Source organism: Mesoplodon bidens (genome assembly GCF_964165515.1).
Source record: "Mesoplodon bidens genome assembly, chromosome: 9".
In the NCBI taxonomy this organism is placed as follows: Eukaryota; Metazoa; Chordata; class Mammalia; order Artiodactyla; family Ziphiidae; genus Mesoplodon; species Mesoplodon bidens.
The window spans coordinates 87,430,077-87,453,019 of NC_138166.1; the positions used below are offsets into that span (position 1 = coordinate 87,430,077).

General features: G+C 39.6%; 1 protein-coding gene across 1 annotated transcript in view; it reads left to right on the forward strand.

Annotated features, from left to right (window-relative positions):
• The window catches only part of EXOC4 (exocyst complex component 4), an 813,795-nt gene that overhangs the window by 28,574 nt on the left and 762,278 nt on the right, over nt 1-22,943 (forward strand). The window contains exon 3 of the mRNA XM_081244856.1: nt 3,080-3,274. Coding sequence (XP_081100982.1) covers nt 3,080-3,274 — 195 coding nt within the window. The remainder of the gene's footprint in view (nt 1-3,079; nt 3,275-22,943) is intronic.

Sequence of the window (22,943 nt, forward strand, 5' to 3'; positions counted from 1 at the left end):
AGGCTCAGTAGTTGTGGCTCACGGGCCTAGTTGCTCCGCGGCATGTGGGATCTTCCCAGACCAGGGCTCGAACCTGTGTCCCCTGCATTAGCAGGCAGATTCTCAACCACTGCGCCACCAGGGAAGCCCAGCAGCATACTATTTTTGCTTGTGCAGTTTTGTTTTCGTTTTCCTTGGAGTTAATGATTGTAAAATCCCATTGCCTTTGTTCTGCATCGGTTTCCCCCTTTCCTGGATCCTCTGTTTCTCCTCTTGTTTTTCTTTTATATTGATGGAGTACATTCTTCAGTAGCTTGCTGAGATATGGTGCATATGAGGTTTATTTTTTAAGAGCTTGCATGCCTGAAAATGTCTTTATTTTTTCCTCACACTTGATTGATAGTTTTTCTGGGAAATAATTCTCTCAGGGTTTTGAAGATACATTATTCCTTTGTCTTGTAGCTGTCAGTGTTGCTGTTGAGACACATTCTGATTCACAGTCCTTTGTATGGCTTTTTTTCTTCCTTTGAAAGCTTTTAGGATTGTCTCTATATCCTTGTGTTCTTACGAGTCAGAATAACGTGCCCTGGTTCTTTTTTCACTCCATTGTCTCGAACACTCTGTGTGCCTTTTCAATCTGAAAGTTCATGTCTTTTACTCTGGAACATTTTCTTCCATTTTATTATTATTTTTTCTCCACTTTGTCTCACTTTTCCTCCCCTGGAGTTCTTATTTGGACCTCGCTTATCAACCACCCCATTTTCTTTTATCTCCTATTTTCCTTTCTTTGTTTTTTGTGTCTTACTCTTTGGAGATTTCAAGAGTCTCTTCTAACCTTTGTATTGGATTTTTTTTCCTATCATATTTTTAATTTCCAAGAGCTGTTTTTCATTCTCTGAATTTTTTATAGCATCCTATTCTTGTTTCATTGATGTAATATCTTTTCCCCCAAGGGATATTAATTACAGCTTTTTAAAATTTCTTTTTCCTGCCTAGTTTCTGTTCCCCTATTCCCCTCAGCACTTTTTTCTTTGTTTTGATGCCTGTCTTTCCATATTACAGGCTTTCCTTGACTGTGTGGTGATCCTTGGCTGACTGTTTGGATGGAGAAGGGAGGTATAGTACAAAGCTGAGACGGCGCTCACAGCACGTGGTGGGGCTTGTCTAGCGATGATTGGGTAGGGACCCAGCAGTTTCCTTGGTTGTTTTTCCCAGGGGAAAGCCATAAGTTTCCTGTGTTGGGGCTCAAAGTCAAGCTGAGTGTTACCGGAGCCAACCCAGGAAGGAGGCTGAGGGTCCAGGGAGAGCTGAGGACCTTACTTGTCAGTGGGTCCACTTTGACTTCATCCTCCTGTTTTCTGTCCAGTGCCTCACACCCTCCTCTCAGCTGTCTGGCACTTCCTGGTCCAGATTCTTTCTAGTTCAGTTTCTTCAGGTTGTAAACCTCCTATTTGGCCAGGGCCGTGGGGGAGGGAATTACACGTCTGTGTGGTTTGATAAGGAAGTTGGATGAGGGCTCAAGATACTTCGTTTCAACCCTGTACTCTTGCCTTCAATATTCTTGGTGCCTCCTTTTCAGTGTTAGCAAACCCCACTTGATGCCAGCCCTCTTCTTACCAGCTTCCAAGGGTTTCTTGCCATCCTTGCTGTTCCCTCCTCTCTGTTCTCTCTTTTCTTGGTATTTTATGCTAAAAAAGTAAATAGACTTATTTTGGTATCTCTTTGGGATTGATGGAAGGAGTAGAGGTGATTAGAACCTTCTTCAACAGATTGTCAAAGGCGTCTATAACTCCCCAGAAAGCTAACAGTCATTCTTCTGTGCTAATCAAGACAGATTACAAAACCTGTTTATTCAGGGCTCTTTTTACATTGGACAGTTTGATAAAAGTATGATTTAGATATTGTCCTAAAGTTGTAGGATTGGATTAGATGCTGTCTCAAGATACCTTCTAATTTTAGCATTCAATTCATATTTTCCATGTTTGCTGGAAAAATGTCGAAATTTAGTTTTACAGTCACCAAAACATAGCATCATGAGTCTGTGTACCACCACACCAAACGTTATAAAAGAAGACAGATTTTTAATTGTTAAAAACATGGTAGGCTTTCTAGGGTGATGGGAATGTCCTATATATTGACGAAGGTTTGGATTATTGCAGGTGTGTATGCATTTGCTAAAACTCATCAAGTGATAGATACACTTTCATGCATAAATTTTACCTCAGACAGGAAACAAAACCAAAACTGTAAACAAACATGAAATTCTAATTTAAATAAAAATACATGTAAAGGAATGTCAAAAGTATATGAAAGTAGTTCTATGAATTGTGAAAGGTCATGATTCTTTTTATTTTTTCATGCTATAAAAATCAAATTTTTAATTAGGGTAGAACATGAAAATACACTTATCATGTACATGGTGACTACCCTTCCCTGCTTCTCTTCTCCTCCTCCTATGTTATCAAGCTGTGCCTAGGCTGGTCAGCAAACTGTGCAGATCTATGAGAATGCCTGCAACTGTCATATTTAATACCTAAAATCAGAATACCTGGAAAAAATTCTTGGTATGTTTTAATTCCCTTTATTTCATGACTGTCTCTGGAAGCGTCTACTCTTTTCTGGAAACTGGGCTTACCTTCATTTTAGTCAGTTGAGACGAGCGTCCATTTCCTTTGTTATCAACTTCAGCTAAAGTTCTAGACCTAGAAGGATGGACCAAGTGACCTATCAGCTGAATAGGAAATATGCCAGGAAGAATGGGGAAGGAATAATAGCACGGACTCTCAAATCAGTCATTCCCTTCTAGATATATTAACTTTGGCGTGGAACTTCATATTTTCAGAGTGTATGCTCTATATCCTGAGTAATTTTCTCATTTCTCAGGAGAGAAAATACAGAGAAGTGGAGACCTGAGCAAGTGAGTCCGTGTTATAACCAGGATTAGAATTTCACAAGCAGATTAACCACAGCAGCAGAATGAGTGGCAGTGATAACTAGGAACTGTTACTTATAGCAGTACTGGTGAAGAATACTAACCAAATTGTGGGTTTAGGCTGGAAAGACTTTGGACTGACCCAAGATTGAAACTGTTCTATTGTAGGTAAAAGAGAATCTGCTTTCATGCAAGATGCTGTTGCACTGCAAACGAGATGAGCTTCGGAAATTGTGGATTGAAGGAATCGAACACAAGCATGTCCTGAACCTGCTGGATGAAATCGAGAATATCAAGCAAGTGCCTCAAAAGCTGGAACAGTGCATGGCCAGCAAGCACTATCTCAGTGCCACCGACATGCTGGTAAGAGCACAGCCTGCACTCCTGGGCATTTCTGCTAAGATAGAGTGCTTCCTTCTGTTCTCTCTGAATCCTGTCCTTCATGAAGCACATGACAAACTGCCCTCTTGGGATTCACGAGCCCTTGCAGGTGAAGCCTGCCTGGTTCTCTTCCTAATGTCAGTGTTTGCAACAGTAGGCGATTCTCTTCCTAATGTCAGTGTTTGCATTGTCTGCCTTTGGAACAGCGGCAAGAAGTATAATGGTAAGAAACCAGTACTTAAGTCATGTTGGAATGGTAATGAGAGGTGTTTGTTTTAGTTTCAGAGGAAGATAGTTAATGAATCCCATTTTGAAGAATGAAATCTGCATGAGAGAGAAGTTTAGGAGATTTATAAACTATGTTCCAAAAATTCTGTGAAGGACTATTTACATTAGGGCTTTGTTTTTTTCCCTTTAAGTTGATAAGAAAGAAAATAATTTTGGGGGGAATAATTCTGGAATAACTTTGTCCAGCAGGAGTATTCCACAGCCTAGCCTTTAGCCTGTATCTTCATCCATTCTGCTACTTAAAAAAAAAAAATTAATTAATTTAATTAATTTATTTTTGGCTGCGTTGGGTCTTCGTTGCTGCATGCAGGCTTTCTCTAGTTACTCTCTGTTGCGGTGCGTGGGCTTCTCATTGTGGTGGCTTCTCTTGTTGCGGAGCATGGGCTCTAGGCATGCAGGCTTCAGTAGTTGTAGCACGTGGGCTCAGTAGTTGTGGCTCGCGGGCTCTAGAGCGCAGGCTTAGTAGTTGTGGTGCACGGGCTTAGTTGCTCCGTGGCATGTGGGATCTTCCTGGACCAGGGTTTGAACCTGTGTCCCCTGCGTTGGCAGGTGGATTCTTAACCCCTGTGCCATCAGGGAAGCCCATTTTGCTACTTTCTGAATTAGGAATGAAAATTCAGAGAAGGTTGCAGCTGGTGGTACATGTGGCTGAGCGTCAAGATAATGAATAAAAAAAATACACATCTTGCTCCCTAAAAGCGCTAACTTTCCTAGGGCCTGTGGCTGTTAGCAAGGGCTGCTCATTCCACCTCCTCTTTCCACACAAACTTCCCTACTTCCTTCTCACAGTTGTCTGGTGACTACAGAAACTTTCAGGAGTAGATGGATTGTATTTGGATTTTCTTTTCACAGTAGGTGAAAGTCCCTTATCTTTGTTTCAACAAATTAGATTGGCTGTAGCACTGGGGGGAAAAAAAACACTGAGAGGAATTAGTGGGAGAAAAACAGGTTAAATCCTCTAAGTGGTTCTAATTCATTCAGACTTTCAAGAAGAATTTTGCTCTAAGTCCGTCATAAGAACCTTTAAAGGAAATTTGGTAACCAAGAGATGAGTTGCTCTGTGACATTCTCTCATATATTAAAACCTGGTTGTGTGATAGTCAATAGTCAGTTTCCACAGTGGAGGGAGATTAATAATGGTCTTTTCTTTGGAGTGGTAAAATAATTGGGTATTTTCAGTATCTTTAGTGTCATCTTCCTTAATAATGACTATATGGTGTCCAACAAAAAAAATTAGTCACCTCTTTAGCTTTGCTGTTGGTTTATGTGTTAGGAAGGCATATATGTGCTAAATATTCAAGATTCAGCAATCAGAATAGATAAGCTTATATATATTTGTGTAGCATTTACACATCTATTTGAATCATGATTTTTTGTAGTGGGCCTGCTTTTAAAGCAAGTGCCATATATTAAAAATAGGTTGTTAGAACTTATTTTGGTGTTAATTATGTTCATTTTAGGGTTTCAGATTTTAGGATTAGCCTTTATTCCTTAAGGGCTAATTTATTTAAGAGCTAATTAATAATGAACACTGTCTTTTCTTTGTTTTGACTTAAGGACCTCATTAAATACTTCTTTAAATTCTTGGCTGTAAGTTACAGAAATTCAGCTCCAGCTAGCTTAGGTAAAATAATTGCTTTACTCATGTAACCAGTCTGCTAAAAGAACAGGAGTATATGTGCAATGCCATCTGTATGTTTTTGCATGTTTTTTCATTGTTTTACTATAGACTTTGTTCCACATGTGGGCGGGGTTTGGGTGTGTGGAGACAAGAAGGGTTGTGAGCTGTATTTTACATTTTTCCAGCTTTGCAGAGGAAAATAATCTTCCAGTTCAAAAATGGGGCTCAGATCTAGTTTAGGCAGCTTGGGTACTGTGATTGTCAGTTCCAACTGAAACTATGTGGTTGGGGGACGGGGGGTCCTGGGGAGTTGTGTGGGAAGGAAGGGTTGTCACCTCTAGAAAAGAGTAAGTGTGAGAGAGAGATTTCCCAGAAGTTCCTTTTTTTCTGTTGTAGTTCTTTATGTACTCTGGATACTTATCCTTTGTCTGTTAGATGGATTGTAAATATCTTTTCCCAGTTGGTGGTATATCTTTTTGTTTAGGGTGTCTTTTATTAAAAAGTTTTAAAATTTAATTCAGTAATGTTTTTCATTCTTTATTTCCTTTGTCATGTGACTTATTTTGAGAAAGTTTTTTATCCTACTGTCATAAAGAGAATCTCTTATATCACTGTCTTTAATCCATTTAAAATGTATTATCATATATGGTGTGAACTAGGGATCTAATTTTACCTTCTATATAGCCACTTGGCTCAGACCATTTATTGAATTCATTTCCTACCTATTTATAATTCCATCTTGGTCACATACCAAGTTTTCACATGTGCATGGGTCTGTTTCTGAGCTCTTTTTGTTGTTCAGTTGGTCTTGTCTATATCTGCACCAAAACCATGTTGTTTTAATTACTATAATTTTATAATATATCTTGATAGCAGGTGAAGACGTTCCCTCACTTTTGCTATTCAGAACTGTCTGTGCTATTCTTGGCCCTTTTCTCTTCCATATGAATTTTGGTATCAACTTGTCAAGTTCCATGAAAAGCGTGATGGTATTTTGATTAAATTTAGGAGAATTTCATCTTTGTAATAGCAGGTCTTTCAGAACAGGGTGTCTCTCATTTATTGAAGTCTTAATTTATGTGCTTTATAATAATGCTTAGTAATGTATTCCTTAGAGACAGTACATGTATTTTGTTAGCTTTACTTCTGGCTATCAGCTCCTGGTTGCTTTTTAAAATGGTGGCTCTTTATTAATTATAATTTCTAGTTATTTGTTGCTGATGTATACGGATGTCATAGATTTCTTTTTTATGAATCGTAAATTTCCTTGAACCTAATCCTTATCCTGCTTGCTTGGAAAATGATGATTTATTCTTTAAGACCTGACTCAAACTTCATCAAGTTTCTGAATGTCCCAGGTAATTAGATGCTTCTCTTTTTTTTTTAAAAAAGGATTATTATGTATTTTTATTGTGGCAAGATTACTTGACACGAGTAGATGCTCTTCTTTGTTTCCATAAGTTGTGTGTATTTCACTGAAATATAATTGCTTTTGTTTGTATGGTAGGTCATTGAGGGCAGGGACTATATCCTACCTATTTTTGTCTACCCTGTACTTAGCATAATGTACTTCACATGGTCAGAGTTCACAGATGATTAGCCACATGGGTAACTCTGTGGAAGACTTTGATACCACTAAACAGAGAAAAGGAAAATTCCTCTCTAGGAGCTCTGGTTTGATTTTTTTCTCCTCTGGTTTGGGGTTTTTGTTAGGTTTTGTTTTTGTTTTTTTAATGGCAAGGTTCACTAGTTTCTAACTCTTCCTTTCTGCAATATTTAAATGGACAACAAAAAGAATAATTATAATAATAGCTAATATGTGTTGAGCCCTCATTGTGTGCTGGTACCATTTTAAGTATGTTACATTTGTTAACACTTTGAATTCTCACAACAACCCTATGAGAGATAGGTTTCTGATATCCTCCGCATTTTCCAGAGGAAGTAGTTGGTTTGGATGACCAGGGGGTTTAGCATATCCTAATATACAATGAAGATTTCATGGAGGTAGGATTTAAGATGTGCTCAAAGGGTTGGAAATATTCTTCAATTTGATCTTTTGTATATGAGTAAATAGTAAGGTCTATAATTGCTCTTTGATTGGACTTCGTATGAGAAAATAATCACATTTCCTTTCCCCATGGTTATGTGCTATTATTAGAAGTAAAATCTGCTTAAGGCATCTCAAGGGTCCAAATGGAAATCTTTGCTAAAAGACATCAGAGGAGGACTTACCTGGTGGCGCAGTGGTTAAGAATCCGCCTGCCAGTACAGGGGACACAGGTTCGATCCCTTGTCCAGGAAGATCCCACGTGCTCTGGAGCAACTAAGCCCGTGTGCCACAACTACTGAGCCTGCGCTCTGGAGTCCGTGAGCCACAACTGTTGAAGCCCACGTGCCTGGAGCCTGTGCTCCACAACAGGGGAAGCCACCGCATGAGAAGCCCACACACCTCAATGAAGGGTAGCCCCCGCTCGCCCGCAAGTAGAGAAAGCCCGTGCGCAGCAACGAAGACCCAAGGCAGCCAAAAATAAATAAATAAAAATAAATTAAAAAAAGAAGAAAAAGTACTTTCCTTTAAAAGACATCAGAGGAAAGTGAAGACAGAACAATCTAGTCTTTCAAACCCCTCTGATTTGCTTAGATCTTTTTATCAAGAGATTTTGTCTTTCTGGTTTTTTTTTGTTTTTTTTTTTGCGGTATGCGGGCCTCTCACTGCTGTGGCCTCTCCCGTTGCGGAGGACAGGCTCCGGACGCACAGGCTCAGCGGCCATGGCTCACGGGCCCAGCCTTGGCACGTGGGATCCTCCCGGACCGGGGCACGAACCCGTGTCCCCTGCATCGGCAGGCGGACTCTCAACCACTGCGCCACCAGGGAAGCCCTGTCTTTCCATTTTTAAGGCAGGTGCAGATGCCCAGTAATTTAATCCCTACTCAGGTTAATAAATTCAGAGTAAATAAATCAGTGGTGACCCATGGCTCTTGTCAGCTCCTGCAGTTCCTATTTCACCATCAGCCTGGGCTGATAGCTATAGACTTGGCTTCTAGATGGGATATTTATGTCTTTTGATAACCTGAGTATTGCATAAAATAAATTGTCATGACAGGGGATGTCTGCAAATAGGCATGGCCTTTTGTTTGCTCCTTCAAGGTAAACAGCTGCTGTTAGCCTATGAAAAGCTAAAAGTGATCCAACAAGAAGCCTGTATCCGTCACATTGAAATCAGAGACTTGATTAATACTGTAGCCTGTAGCTTTGTGATATGTACAGTTTAAATTAGACCTCTGCAGTCATTGTGCTGGGTTGATGCAAGCGCATTAATGACATAATTTCTGGTTGCTGCATCACATTTCTGCAGTTTGTCCTTTGTATTCCACTCACATTAATTGAAGTAATTTTGCCAGTGAAGCGTGTTTCAAACCTCTGCATTTAAATTGAAATTTTAATTCCCTTATTGTCTTGAAAAGACGGCTGAAGATGCCTTGTTACAGGTTTCATTATCACTCAAAACACTCCAGCTGCTGGTTCTAATGTACAATGACTGATTAATTCTGGGAAGAATTATTAATGTAAGAACAGCAGCTTCTTCCCAGTGGCATGAGCTAACCAGGAAGGTATTTCCTGATAGTTAATATTTTTATGAACTATTTTTTTAAGGAGAATTTTGTGGGGAAGTCTGCATCGAACTGAAATTGCACAGATGAGCTTTGAAAACCACTTACACAAGTTCTGATTTATCAACCCATAGAAGTCAATTCATAATTGCATTCAATCAGTGGAAACCAAGCCAGTGTGAGTAGTTTTGAAGCACTTTAGCTGACAGTCACAAGGCTTGTGACTAAAATAAATTTTTCATTTCTAAGGCTTCCTGAGACTGTAGAGACTTTGAATGTCTCTTGATCATTTTGTCTTTTTTTAAAAATTTATATGCCTTTTTAAAAAGAATCCATAGCTGTATAGTCAGATAAGGATTATTATGATAATTATAATAACAACATATATATGTTGGCTGCCTTCTTCCCAGAGGATCCCAGAGTGCTTTGCTGAAAGAATGGTATGGTGGCATTATTTCCTTACCCTATGAAGATGTGGCCACATCTGGGGTGAAGAGAGTAAAACAGCTATTTAATTGCATAGTTTTTTAAGATCATATAATAAAAATAGGTATATGTGTAATATTTTTAGTTTACAGGAGCCTTTGCAATTGTTGTACAACATTCAAGGCTGTGAATGGGGTGGGTCTTAGTGTGGGTCAGGTGGACCTGTGCTTGAATCCCAGCTTTGACCTTTACTAGCTGGATGACTTGGGGCTACTTATTTAATTTGACTTTGCTGAAAGCTGGAGTTGAGAATAATTGTATGCCCCCAGAGTTGTTGAAGGGATTAAATGAAATATTAAGCTATGTATGTAAAGTACGCACAGTATACATAGTAAGACCTTAGAAATGTTATTTATAATTGATTGATTATGTTTACTGATACTGTAAGAAAGGATGTAGTGATTGCTATCGTGTTATACCTTCAAAAACCCATCTGAGGTGGACTTGTTTTGAGCTGATAAGCATTGAAGTAGGGCTGGCTAAGTTAGGCATTTTTGATTCCTTTTCTTCTTGCCCTGAATGAAAGACCACTCCACATTTTATATGGTCAAGGAATTCCTGCAGGCAGAGATAGGATTTTTCTCGGAAAACAAGTCTAGTCTGCTCTAACACAGGCACAGATGGATGATCAAGACCCCAGAGTTCTAGGCCATATTTTCGGGATTTGGCATGAACAAATTTCAGTTTCTGTGTCATCAATCACCTCTTCGGCCTACATCAAGTATATGTTCGATGGGTACCCACTGACTGTCCAATTATGAGCAATGTAATTTGTTGGTAAACTATCCAAGACCAGTTTGTTGCAAAATCTAGTCTTAGGTGACTAGATGTGTTAATCTCTTGGGTATTGTAATCAGATACAAGCCAGTTCACTATAAGAGAGTGCTTATCAACAAATGTTGATTTTAGTGTCCGAGTAGTTGATGTTCAGTTATTCTTTCTGTCATTGCCTAGATGGCAGGACCAGTGGACCAATGAGGTTGGTCCTGTTGGTGCCAGTAAAACTGTGTCATCAGCAAATAAACTAATGCCTCTCTTCTCAAATTATGGGCAGGCAAGGGGTGACCATGCATCCACTGATTCATGTACAAGAAAAAAGGGGCCAAAGTGCATATTCCTTTCATCTGGCTTGAAAGATTTTGAGATCTCACAGGGCTGATTTTTCCTATCCAGACTCTGGGAATGGTATTGAGGTGGAAGCACGGGGAATATCAGGAGCTGAAACTCTAGCGAACGTATTGGACCTAACCCGACAGTGGTTCAGTGACTGCAAAATGTTTCAATATTCCATGTAGATTTCCCTACATGATAAAAAAAAAAAAAGTATCAGTGATCAATAATGAAACAGCTACCATTAAAGCCCATCTGTTCCTAGTGTGGAATACTGATCTGAGAGACTGATGCCAGTATTCTTTACTAATAATTTGTCAGCAAAGAATTTGGCACGTATTTTGATAGATGGACAAATGAATGTGCCGATGCCATTGTTGATTACTTGTGTTGTTGGTATGTGACGGATCTGTGAAGGTGGCCTTAAACTTGAAGGAGCTTACGTGATGATGAAGAGATGAACAGCATCTCGTATCACGGTCAGTGCAACAGGAGTTCCAGGAATACGGGGGCTGGGAGTGGGGTAGTCTGGTGTGCTATTTTAATTGTCTGGTCAGCCGTAGCTGCTTTCAGCTGCATTTGGGAACCCTGAATTCCCTCAAACACCTACATCTGATTTTCTTGGCAAAAAGATGACGGAAAAGCTGAAGATAAAGTTAGTAAATGAGCAACCTCGGTTTTTGGATCCCAAATTAAGTAAGTAGCTTTAGTGTGGCAGCGTTATGTTTCTCCTAGAGAGTAAAAGTACAGGGCTTTGTAGTAACTATTTTTCTTGCCGCTCATTGCCCTTTTCATTTATGTTTGTTTTTGAAGGCTGGGGCTTTTAAAAGCCACAGTTTGATAGGCACTGGCTGATTGTAATAGCTTTCCTTCTCTTTTAGTGTTAGTTTGCTCTTTCTATCTGCTCTTCATTTGCCTCTTTTAAAGCAAATAGAAATTCTGTTTTATTTCACTAAACCTCGTAGGGTTCAGCAGTTTTCAGCTGGCTCACTTGGCTGTAGGGCAGTGGTTCCCAAACTCTGCACATTAGGGAATCCTTCAAGAATCCTAAAGCCCAGGTTGCACCCTAGACTGATGACGTTGAAATCTCTGGGGGTGGGATGCTAGCTTCAGTAATTGTTGGCATTCTCCAAGGGATTCCAATGTTCAGACAGATTTGGAACCAGTGATGTCTAGGGTATAGCCTATGCTATGCAATAGACCAAAACGAATTGTCCTTGACTTCATTTAACACTTACATTTGAAACCAAATATTTGTGTAAGACAGACATCACATGGCAATATTGACCTTTATGTAGAAATGTTGTAGGTTGACTAAAGTTACTTTGTTGCTGTCCTCTAGTGCAATTTTTGGATAGAGCTGATGAGTATTTGGCTCTTAGTCTGATTTTATAGCCTGATTATTTGGTCAATATGAGTTTGGTTGAATGACTAAATTAGATGCTCTCCAGGTTTGAGCTGACTTGGAACTCTTTAGAGCTGTCATCTTGGTGCTCTGATTTCTGTATCTTTACTGTGTGTTCTTATCTGACTTACTGCTGGGAATGAATGGATTGAAATTGGGGCAATACATTTATTTATTGACAAGTGGTGTCTAGGTACAGCATGGTATAGTAAAAACAACAAGCCAGACGTTCTTAATTCTAGTCCTGACCCAACAACCCACTAGTTCTGTGAGGTTAGACAGATGCATCACTTTCTCTCTGTTTTCCAGTATCCTCTTCTGTAGAGTGGATATACATACTTAATCCGTGTACATTATAGAATGGTTGTGAGAATAAAAATGAAACTTTGTACAGGTAAAGTGCTTTGTGAAACAGAAGGCAGTATAGAAATTTACAGTGGTGTAGGTAGTATGATAGTCATCACTGCCACACGGGGCCAGGTGAAAAGAAAGTGGTAGTCTGGGGCTTCTGATGTTGAGCAGCATTTCTCTCCTGGTTCTACCATCACTAATGCTTACATGTTGTAATCAGGTTAACCATAGGCGCACGTGCTTACATTTACACACTTCAAGTCTGTAGGAGGAATGATCTCAGTCAAGAATAACACACAAGTCCTTTGCTGACATCGTCCTTCTTATGTCTGGTTTCAGCCTCACGTATGGATTTGCTCGAACAGGATTTTGACTGGTCAGTCTGTGGCCAGGTGGGGATCCTCATGTATGTGTAAAAATGGCAGCAGATGGCAACGCCTGTTGTTGCTGGGAGCCCTCTCTCAACCTGGTGGTGGTCTGAGAATGCTGATTAGTAGTTTTTGCTTGGCTTTGATAAGATGGGGGAGCTTGCTAAGGACGTCTATTTTCTTTGAGATCCATCCCAATACTAATTACTTGTGGTTGCCTAGCTCTTAAAATGAAAAAAAAAAGCCATATTCCTCTCACATTCTTTTGTGGGATTTTAGTAGTTATGTTAGTAAAGGGCTGTAGAAGCGCTGAGCATTTCTAATGGATTTGGGGCCCTTGCAGAACGTGTGTCTTGATTTAAGTGATCGGAAGTGATTCTCAGAGACCTCCTTTGCCACCTCACAAGAGGAGAGCGTTCTGTAACTTTTTCTTGTCCGCAAACAACAAATAAGATGACAGAGGTAAGTGACTTTGGGACACTTGTTAAATGACACTGTCTTTCCCAGTGGTCTCTTCTCTTGCATTGTAGAGTAGAAACCCAAGTTCCAATGCTCTTTTCATGGAGCACTGATGGTGAAACCAAGTGAGGCCCTGTGGGGCTCCTGGGCATGAGGCCCTTCGGTCCCCCGTTTCCTGTAGGCAAGACTCCAGCCCCCATGACCTGCCCTGAGTTCCAAAGGGCAGATTTGAACAGTCGCTAATCAAGGGAGGAGCAGCCAAGAAACCACCTGAGGCGAGATTAAAGGGACCAGAGAAGCTCATCAAGATGAGGAGACAGACCACCTGAGAGGAACCTAAGGGAGAGCAAGCCCTGCTCACCCCCTAATCTTGTCAGAGCCACGTAGCTCACGCCCCCCCCACCCCCCCACCGCCCCGCCCCAAACCACTGCTATAAAACCCTCAGCAAATCCTCCTGGGTTGGGACACATTGAAGGCAGGAGCCCACTGTGGCCCCCTTTGCCTGCCAAAGTCATAAAGCTATTCTTTTCTACTTCACCCCAGACTCTGTCTCTGAGATTCTGAGATTCGATTTGGCACCAGTGTACAGAGAGGCCAAGAGCTTTTGGTAACAATGGGAACTGAGAATTGAAGGCATCATAAAATTAGGAACAAAGAAGGATTTTTTCGTGAGCTTTTCCATAAGCAATTACAGTTCTTATAAGGTATTAGGTATAGTTTAATTTCATCAGGAAAGTGATTGTGAGCAGAGCTGTTAAGTCCATTTAGAACAAAATAATGCTCTTAAGTTGGCATTATGCATCAGAAGCGCTAAATAACTTTGGACTTGGAATTCTCCTTGTTGAATATTATGTTAAGGAAAGAATTAAGAATTTTAATTGTGAAGTGTTCAAAAATATGTATACAAGGATAATTATCACAGTAAGATTTATGGAAGTAAAAAAATTAGCAGTTACCTAAGTATAGTGAGTTGGTTTAAGTCATGTATGGAATATTCATATTATGGACTAGCAAGAAAATACTAAAAATCATGTTTAGTGATGGGCAGATGGTCCCAAAATATTTCCAAATGAAAAAAGCATATTGAAAAGTAACAGTATTTTTGTAAAAACTCTGTGTGGAAAATGATCGGAAGGAGTCGGTTTAAAATGTATTTTATGTGATCAGTAAAAATATGGATCTTTTTTTTCCTTGTGATTTGTTTTTCAAGTTTTCTTGATTGCACATCTATTACTTTTCTAATTTGAAAGAAAAAGGTTAAGAAAAACATTTTTGGGCCTCACTTTTTGTTTTTTAATATGTAAAATTGGCATGGGGCTTCAGTCTTAACAACCTTTAAGGACCCCTGAAAATAGAAAATTCTTACCTTTCATTTCTCGGATACTGTCATTCTGTGAGGCTTGTGCTAATGGGATGGCTATTTTAGAAGACCTGGTTGCCCATACTTTACAAGAGAAAAAAAAAAAGATTTGCTTTAATAAAATATGGGAATTAGATGTGGTAGAATGCCCTGATGTTTAAGAAAACCAAAAATAAGGGAGAACCCTCAAAAAAGCTTAAGAATAGTTTAGTAGACTGGTATGCTTTTAGAACAAGTCAGTGGTTCATGGCAGTCATAGGATGAGATCTTTGATGAAGTTAGAAGGCACATTTGATCTCTTTTGAGTTTTGTTTTCTAAGATAGATTTGAAGATCCTTTACAGGAGAAATTCACAAGTAAAAGGCCTTTTCTTTGACAGCACTTTATTTTACAGGCACCCCTCCCTTCACTTATCAATAACTTCATCTCATTTGCTTTATCCTGTAAATGCCATTATCTCCCAGGCAGTCTATTGCATTAAGCCTTTAGTACCTAATATCGCCTCATTTACATTGACACGTGCTTGACCTCAGCCCTTGTCCTCTCTTTGTTAATGCACCACCAAGCACTGATATCTCTCTGGAGCATTATCATTTGGCTGTTACCTCAACTACTAACAACCCTCCATTTGAGCTGATGAAGGTTTATTAAATAAAAACATGCAATAACCCTGGCAGTAATGAAGGGAGAATGGAGGTGGCTAGCATCCTGTCCGTAGTGGTGAGGGCCTGCTGAGTCCGCATAATAGGTATTGGGCTTCCTGAGGGAGAAGACGGGGCACCTGAATGCGGCTGATCAATATTAGGTTAGCAAACTGACTTATTCTAAGAATGGGCTTTTTTGATGGCCTGATTTGATCGCTGTTGATGGGCTACAAGCTGAGGAGTTAGGGGGAAAAAAAAGTGTTCTTCCTCCAGGCACTTGGCCTTGCCCTATGCAGCTTTCTTGGGAAGTCTGTCTTAAGTACCAAACTGTCAATAGCCCTGAGGCCTTCAGTCAGAGGCCACGCTGAACCCTAGGGAGCCAAAAACCTCTGTCTTCTCCAGTGAAGCTGGGATCAGGGATTCTGTTTTTCCTCTAGACCCCTAGGACTCCCTGAAACCTCCACAGTAGCCTGAGCCCTTTACTCTCCCTTGTAAGTCCCATACTCTTTTCCTCCCTCCACCAACCACTTTTGTGTGCAGAGCGGTCTAAGCCATCCTCTACTTAGGCCACATGTGGTAGCTCGTGTCATGCTATAAACACAAGTGAGCGGATGACATTTATCCTTAAGAAAGTTTTTAAGTGCTATTATCAAGTTTATATCTAACACATAGGAGTCTTGTGCACAAAATCCTTTGGGGTCACATGCTTGTGTTTTATATCCCATATAATATGATACTGTATTCTGCAAGTAAAATTGTTGCTAGTTTCTCTATGCAATTAAATACCTAGGGCTCTATACAGGCCACAACATTCTACAAAGTACAGTGATTTCCTAGATGCATCAAAGCTTTCAGACTGGCTCCTTAAACTGTTAGGTTGAAACAGCCGATATTTGATCATTTTTGACTCATGAAAACAGTAGTTTTCGTATTTCAAACTAATACATAAAATCACGTTTTTTTTGTTTTTTTGTTTTTTTTAAACTTGCATTTGGTTTCTTTTACCAGTTTCTGTCTGATAAAGAATAAAATCTCTGCTTTGGGAAATACGGTGTAGCTAAATGGGAATGTTTGGTAAGTGAATGATTTGGGATTCTTGTGAGAAACATCTTCCCTGCTTGTGTTGAGATGGGTATGAATCATACTTGATTCAGAGCGAGACTTCTTGGGCCCATCTGGGACCCCCTGAGCCTGAATGTGGAGAATTCTACGTAGAGTACTGTCTTGAGGACAAGGGCCTGAAGACACCAGAGTTTGCCTTCTCACAGTTCAGGGGCCCATGGCAGCAGTCTGGTGACCTGTGTGCTAAGTAAATCTCAGGTTCCAAGGCATGTTTCTTTTGTTGTTCATAGCCAAAGATTTTTGGTGTTCTTATTTAGTTGAGACTGTTCAGACTTGTGTCTTTTTATATACTTACGGGAAGGGATGGTATCGATTCTCTAGACTAGCCTAATTTCATATCTTTCTATTATATCTGTAAGTTGGGCCAAGGCAACATTTTCAGGATAGTTATGTTGTCTTACTAGAAAAATGCTTCCTTAAGGGAGATGTACTGACCTATTGAAAAGTGCTAGAACATTTTGGAACCATGTAATAATCAGAGTCCTGAAGGAAATATTTGTTTTGGACTCAACAGTGGCAACACATTTGCTTTTTGTAGGGAACACTGTTGCCAAAATAAGCATTTTTATTAGCTAGCAGATGGTTTAGTTATCAGGTTGGGTTTTTTTGATTAAATTTGAAAGTTTTTTTTGTTTGTTTTTTGGCTTGAACCTTAGTTCTATTTAGAAACAGTTACAGTTGTCATTCACCTTTGTGTGTCTCACCTCCCCCAACCAAAAAAATAAAATAAAGATCAGTGGTTTGTTTTCCAGTGTTTTTTCAATGAAGCAGCTGTTAAGAATGGCTGACTTTGGTGTTACTTAAAGACATTTCCATTGGTTCATGTTAAAGCACAAAACTAGACCTTTTTACCTAATCAGCTTGAGCAAGACTGGTAGAAGACAAACACTTAACTATGAAATCATTATTCCTAGTTTAAACTAAAATGAAAATGAGAAATAGACATTTGGGAAAGAAAATTTAAGGGCACTTGTAGTTTCTAATTACAAAGATTTCCTTTGTTAAAGGTTCATCTCTCAACTCAAGGCAAATTTCTTTTTTGAAAACACCAGACGATTCTTGATTATGTACATTTAAACTGTACCTCTGACCTATTTTTTTTTTTTTTTTTGCGGTACGCGGGCCTCTCACTGTCCAGGCCTCCCCCGTTGCGGAGCACAGGCTCCGGACGCGCAGGCTCAGAGCGGCCATGGCTCACGGGCCCAGCCGCTCGGCGGCATGTGGGATCCTCCCGGACCAGGGCACGAACCCATGTCCCCCCCATCGGCAGGCGGACTCTCAACCACCGCGCCACCAGGGAAGCCCTGACCTATTTTTTTTGAGTTAAGGAAATATTTCTCAGAACTTGTTTCCTAAATGGATAGGTTTTTAATAGTGAAGCATACTGTCCTGTTCAATATCATGTGTTAAAACATTTTGTAGATGTTTGCTTATCTTCATAATACTAAAAGAAATATTTGTTTTCAACTCAAACAGATTTCTGTTGTCTGTATGAGCAGTTTCTAACTCTGGTGAGTTAGAACATTAACGTTCTGTCAGATAATAGTAGGTGTTCTGTGAAAAAATTCACTGTTGGTAGTATCTATCTCCCCTCCCTCCCCCTTTCCCCGCGTGGATTTATTTTTGAAAATATGTGTAAGAAAACTTCCAAATACATCTGGTTGGCTCATTATGTAGTACTCTACCTTTAAAAAATGGTGTGGGGACTCCACTCATGGAGGGCACACACGAAGTAGTGTGTGCATCGGGACCCAGGGGAAGGAGCAGTGACCCCATAGGAGACTGAACCAGACCTACCTGCAAGTGTTGGAGGGTCTCCTGCAGAGGCAGAGGGTGGCTGTGGCTCACTGTGGGGACAAGGGCACTGGCAGCAGAAGTTCTGGGAAGTACACCTTGGTGTGAGCCCTCCCAGAGTCTGCCATTAGCCCCACCAAAGAGCCTGTAGCCTCCAGTGCTGGATTGCCTCAGGCCAAACAACCAACAGGGAGGGAACTCAGCCCTACCCATCAGCAGACAAGCAGATTAAAATTTTACTGAGCTCTGCCCACCAGAGCAACACCCAGCTCTACCCACCACCAGTCCCTCCCATCAGGAAGCTTGCACAAGCCTCTTAGATAGCCTCATCCACCAGAGGGCGGACAGCAGAAGCAAGAACTACAACCCTGCAGCCTGTGGAAGGAAAACCACATTCACAGAAAGATAGACAAAATGAAAAGGCAGAGGGCTATGTACCAGATGAAGGAACAAGATAAAACCCCAGAAAAACAACTAAATGAAGTGGAGATAGGCACCTTCCAGAAAAAGAATTCAGAATAATGATAGTAAAGATGATCTAGGACCTCAGAAAAAGAATGTAGGTAAAGATTGAGAAGATGAAAGAAATGTTGAACAAAGATCTAGAATTAAAGAACAAACACCTAGAAGAATTAAAGAACAAACAAACAGAGATGAACAATACAATAACTGAAACGAAAAATACACTAGAAGGAATCAATAGCAGAATAACTGAGGCAGAAGAATGGATAAGTGACCTGGAAGACAGAATGGTAGAATTCACTGCCACAGAACAGAATAAAGAAAAAAGAATGAAAAGAAATGAAGATGGCCTAAGAGGCCCCTGGGACAACATTAAACGCAACAACATTCGCATTATAGGGGTCCCAGAAGGAGAAAAGAGAGAGAAAGGACCTGAGAAAATATTTGAAGAGATTATAGTTGAAAACTTCCCTAACATGGGAAAGGAAATAGCCACCCAAGTCCAGGAAGCGCAGCGAATCCCATACCGGATAAACCCAAGGAGAAACATGCCAAGACACATAGTAATCAAATTGACAAAAATTAAAGACAAAAATTATTGAAAGCAACAAGGAAAAAACGACAAATAACATACAAGGGAACTCCCTTAAGGTTAACAGCTGATTTCACAGCAGCAACTCTATGAGCCAGAAGGGAGTGGCATGACATACTTAAAGTGATGAAAGGGAAGAACCTACAACCAAAATTACTCTACCTGGCAAGGATCTCATTCAGATTCAATGGAGAAATCAAAAGCTTTAAGGACAAGCAAAAGCTAAGAGAATTCGGCACCACCAAACCAGCTCTACAACAAATGCTAAAGGAACTTCTCTAAGTGGGAAACACGAGAAGAAAAGGACCTACAAAAACAAACCCAAAACAATTAAGAAAATGGTCATAGGAACATACATATCAATAATTACGTTGAACGTGAATGGATTAAATGCTCCAACCAAAAGACACAGGCTTGCTGAATGGATACAAAAACAAGACCCATATATATGCTAACCCTCCTGCACTGTTGGTGGGAATGTAAATTGATACAGCCACTGTGGAGAAAACAGTATGGAGGTTCCTTTAAAAACTAAAAATAGAATTACCATATGACCTAGCAATCCCACTCCTGGGCATATACCCAGAGAAAACCATAATTCAAAAAGACACATGCACCCCAGTGTTCAATGCAGCAGTAACACAATGGAATATTACTCAGCCATAAAAAGGAACAAAATTGGGTTATTTGTAGAGGCGTGGTTGGATTTAGAGGCTGTCATACGGGGTGAAGTAAGTCAGAAAGAGAACAATAAATATCATATTTTAACGTATATATGTGGAACCTAGAAAAATGGTGATGATGAACCAGTTTGCAGGGCAGAAATAGAGACAGATGTAGAGAACAAACGTATGGACACCAAGGGGGGAAAGTGGCGGGGGGGTGTGGTGGTGGTGGGATGAACTGGGAGTTTGGGAGTGACATGTATACATTAATATGTATAAAATAGATAACTAGTTAAAATCTGTATAAAAAAATAAAATAAAATTCAAAAATTCAAAAAAAATGGTGTGGCATCCCTGAGAATTCTAGAAGGTCACAGTAGAGATCATTTGTCACATGAATTCATCATATTTCGATCTGTGAGTAGATGTATAGACAGCATTTTCCAGTGAACAGTTCCACTGTATGTTGTCTGATCTTTCATCTGCCTCATCTGCCGTGTCTTGTCCTGTAATTTTAATATTTATTTGTGATAGTATTCATTGTTGTATGTCACATTTCTGAAACCGATTTTGATGATTTCTCAAAGAATCAATCTGTTGCTGTCCACGTTAATCCAGCTGCATCTCTTGAATTTCTGTTGATGTTTCATCAGTGTGTTAATTAAAAAGTGCTCTTCAGTCATTAAATTTAGAAAACAGTGAAATAATTTACAAAATGACCACTTCCCATACATTAAAGAAAAAAATGCTTTGGTGGTATTTTTATCAGTAATTATGCACATTTCTAACTGTAGATGGATATTTAAGGATTTGTCCTCTATTAAAGGCTAAATGTTAGGAAATGCCTAGAAACCAGACCCCCCAGTACAACAGAATTAATCATCAGTGATGGTTGGATTGACCGCTGCCCCACCGAGTTTTCCTTATGTGTGAGCTTTATGGTACAAGCTACTTAAAACCACAGAAGATAAATATCAGGTTTCTAAACTGATGTTCTAAGGATGAAATCTATGCATTGACAACTATTTTCTGCAAATTGTTTCGAGTACCACTAAGCAAGGTTAGAGTCAGGGAAGACAGTGGCCTTGCTTAGCTTTCGTAATTACAGCTTTATAAATAGACCTTTAATTTGTGAAGGCCAGAAAATAAAACACTGTATCTTCATACAGAAATAGGGGCTATTTTCCTATCTGTGGTAAGGTTTTTAAATCTTTGAAGTTCTGAGACTACTCTTGATTGTATATATGGTAACTGTACTTGTATTTTCGGTCAAGAAAACATACTCAGAAAGTTTGTTATCTACGTGGTTAATAATAGTTCCATGATGGAAACAGCCCTTGACTGAAAATGCTGCCTTAAAACATGTTGGAAACACCTTCCGAGGTTTCTTTATCCACATGGTAAATAGGTTCTGTTAAAAATAATGTGAGGACCCCTCAGTATGTGCCAGGCACTGTGTTGCTAAGTGCTTTACCTACATTTAAGAAAAATTAAGTGGCTTTGAAAGTTGACATCGTCATATAGTTTTGTAATTGGAACATGAGCTGTTTGGGTTAAAAATCTTCATGCAAATTCTTACAAACAAATTGAGTGTGGATGTGCAGTGGGTGGTTTTTAAGCTTAAATATCTCAGCTGGATTTAATTACCTTGAGGGATAAGGCTACATGATGGGCCAGTGGTTTACCAAATTATTTTTCATTTTCTGAATCTTGATGTCACTAAAGGTTAATGCATCCTCTTTTCTCTGCTAGAGACCTGAGTTAAAATCCATTTTAGAGCACACGTGTAAATGAATTTGTTGTTGTTTTTCCTCCTTGGGGACACTTTGGTCATTTCATGAGGCAGCCTTTCCATTTGGAATTGCCCACAGCTCGCACCAGGCACCGGGGCTCTCATAGCAGGGGCGGTTGCGATTCAGCGTGAAAATGAACTGGCAGGCTTCAGAGGGCAGAGCTGGCCCAGGGCCTGTCACTCTTTCATTCCTCGATTCTGTCTTGGTTAACTTAAGGAAACTTATTTGTTGCTGACATTTCATTATAGCACATCACAAAGCAAGTGATGTGTTTGTGGCTAAGCCACTGCATTTTCCTCCCCATCTCAGGCCGGTTTGTATTTGGCAGCTACAAAGCTTTCTGTATTCACTGTCCACACTCTCCTAAGTGACTGCATATACTGGGATAGATCTGTGATCAACATTTTTGATCACTGATCTTTCATGAGTTCTATTATCTATTGATTGTTTTTGTATAAATGCTTGGTTTTTTAAGTAGTGTTATTAGTTACTGCCTTTATCTGTACAGATGAGGAATATTTAGATGTATAACCAAAGCAGGGAATAGTCATTGCACATTAATTCCTTCAGGGAGCTTGGTAGGGCTCTTCTCCCTGAGTTCAGCTTGTAGTCAACTCTTCTCCATTTCTATTGTTATTATTACTACTACTACTGCTACTATCATTATTATTATCAGTCTTTGTGTTTCTCTCTTCTTTTTTTCTCCCAAGGAGTAGTACCTCTTCACTTTGTTTTTTCTTTAAGAAAAATTTGTAAGGTCTTTACACACAGAAAGACATAAATAAAATTTTATGTACATGGATAAATGGGATTATATAATACATACTGTCTTTTTTTCCCCTTTGCAGTTTTCACTTTGGTTTCGAAGTGAATTATTTCAAATTCCCTGAGTCCCTCGTCTTGTCCATTTGTTGTAGGTATTCCTACACCATTTTTATTCATTCAATCCTTTTTGTCTTAAAATCTCCCAAATTGCACTTTATGCCAAGAGAATCTCCCTCTTCATAGTTTATCTTCTGTTCACCTTTCAAATCCCATTTCTTCTATCAAACTGAGTCAGTCCAAGGAGAGGTGATGACTGCTGTTGTCTGCTTGTAACGTTCATGTAAAAATGCATTTTCCTCTATGTGTATGTGAATATGAGAAAGAGCTAGAGATCACTGTAAATACACTTGTAGACTTAGGCTAACCAAGCTCTGATTCATGATGGCCATGAGAATTATTAAAAAATTGATATAGTGTGCTTTTATTGAGTCTTAGTCATAGAGACTAAGTTTGACTAAAAGTTGATCTAAATCATTAGTATGTGGACTTCTTGTGAGGATATAAACATTATAAATATTTCAGTAGGAGGCCATTTTACTTGTGTCCATGGATAGGCAATGTGTGTGGGAATAAATTGTATGTACAGCTTTGCTGAGGTGCTTTAGATGCCTTCATGTTTACCATAATTGTTTTCTTCAGCATTATCTGTCTCCAATGTTAAACCCTTCAAGAGCAGAACTAGGCCTATCCACA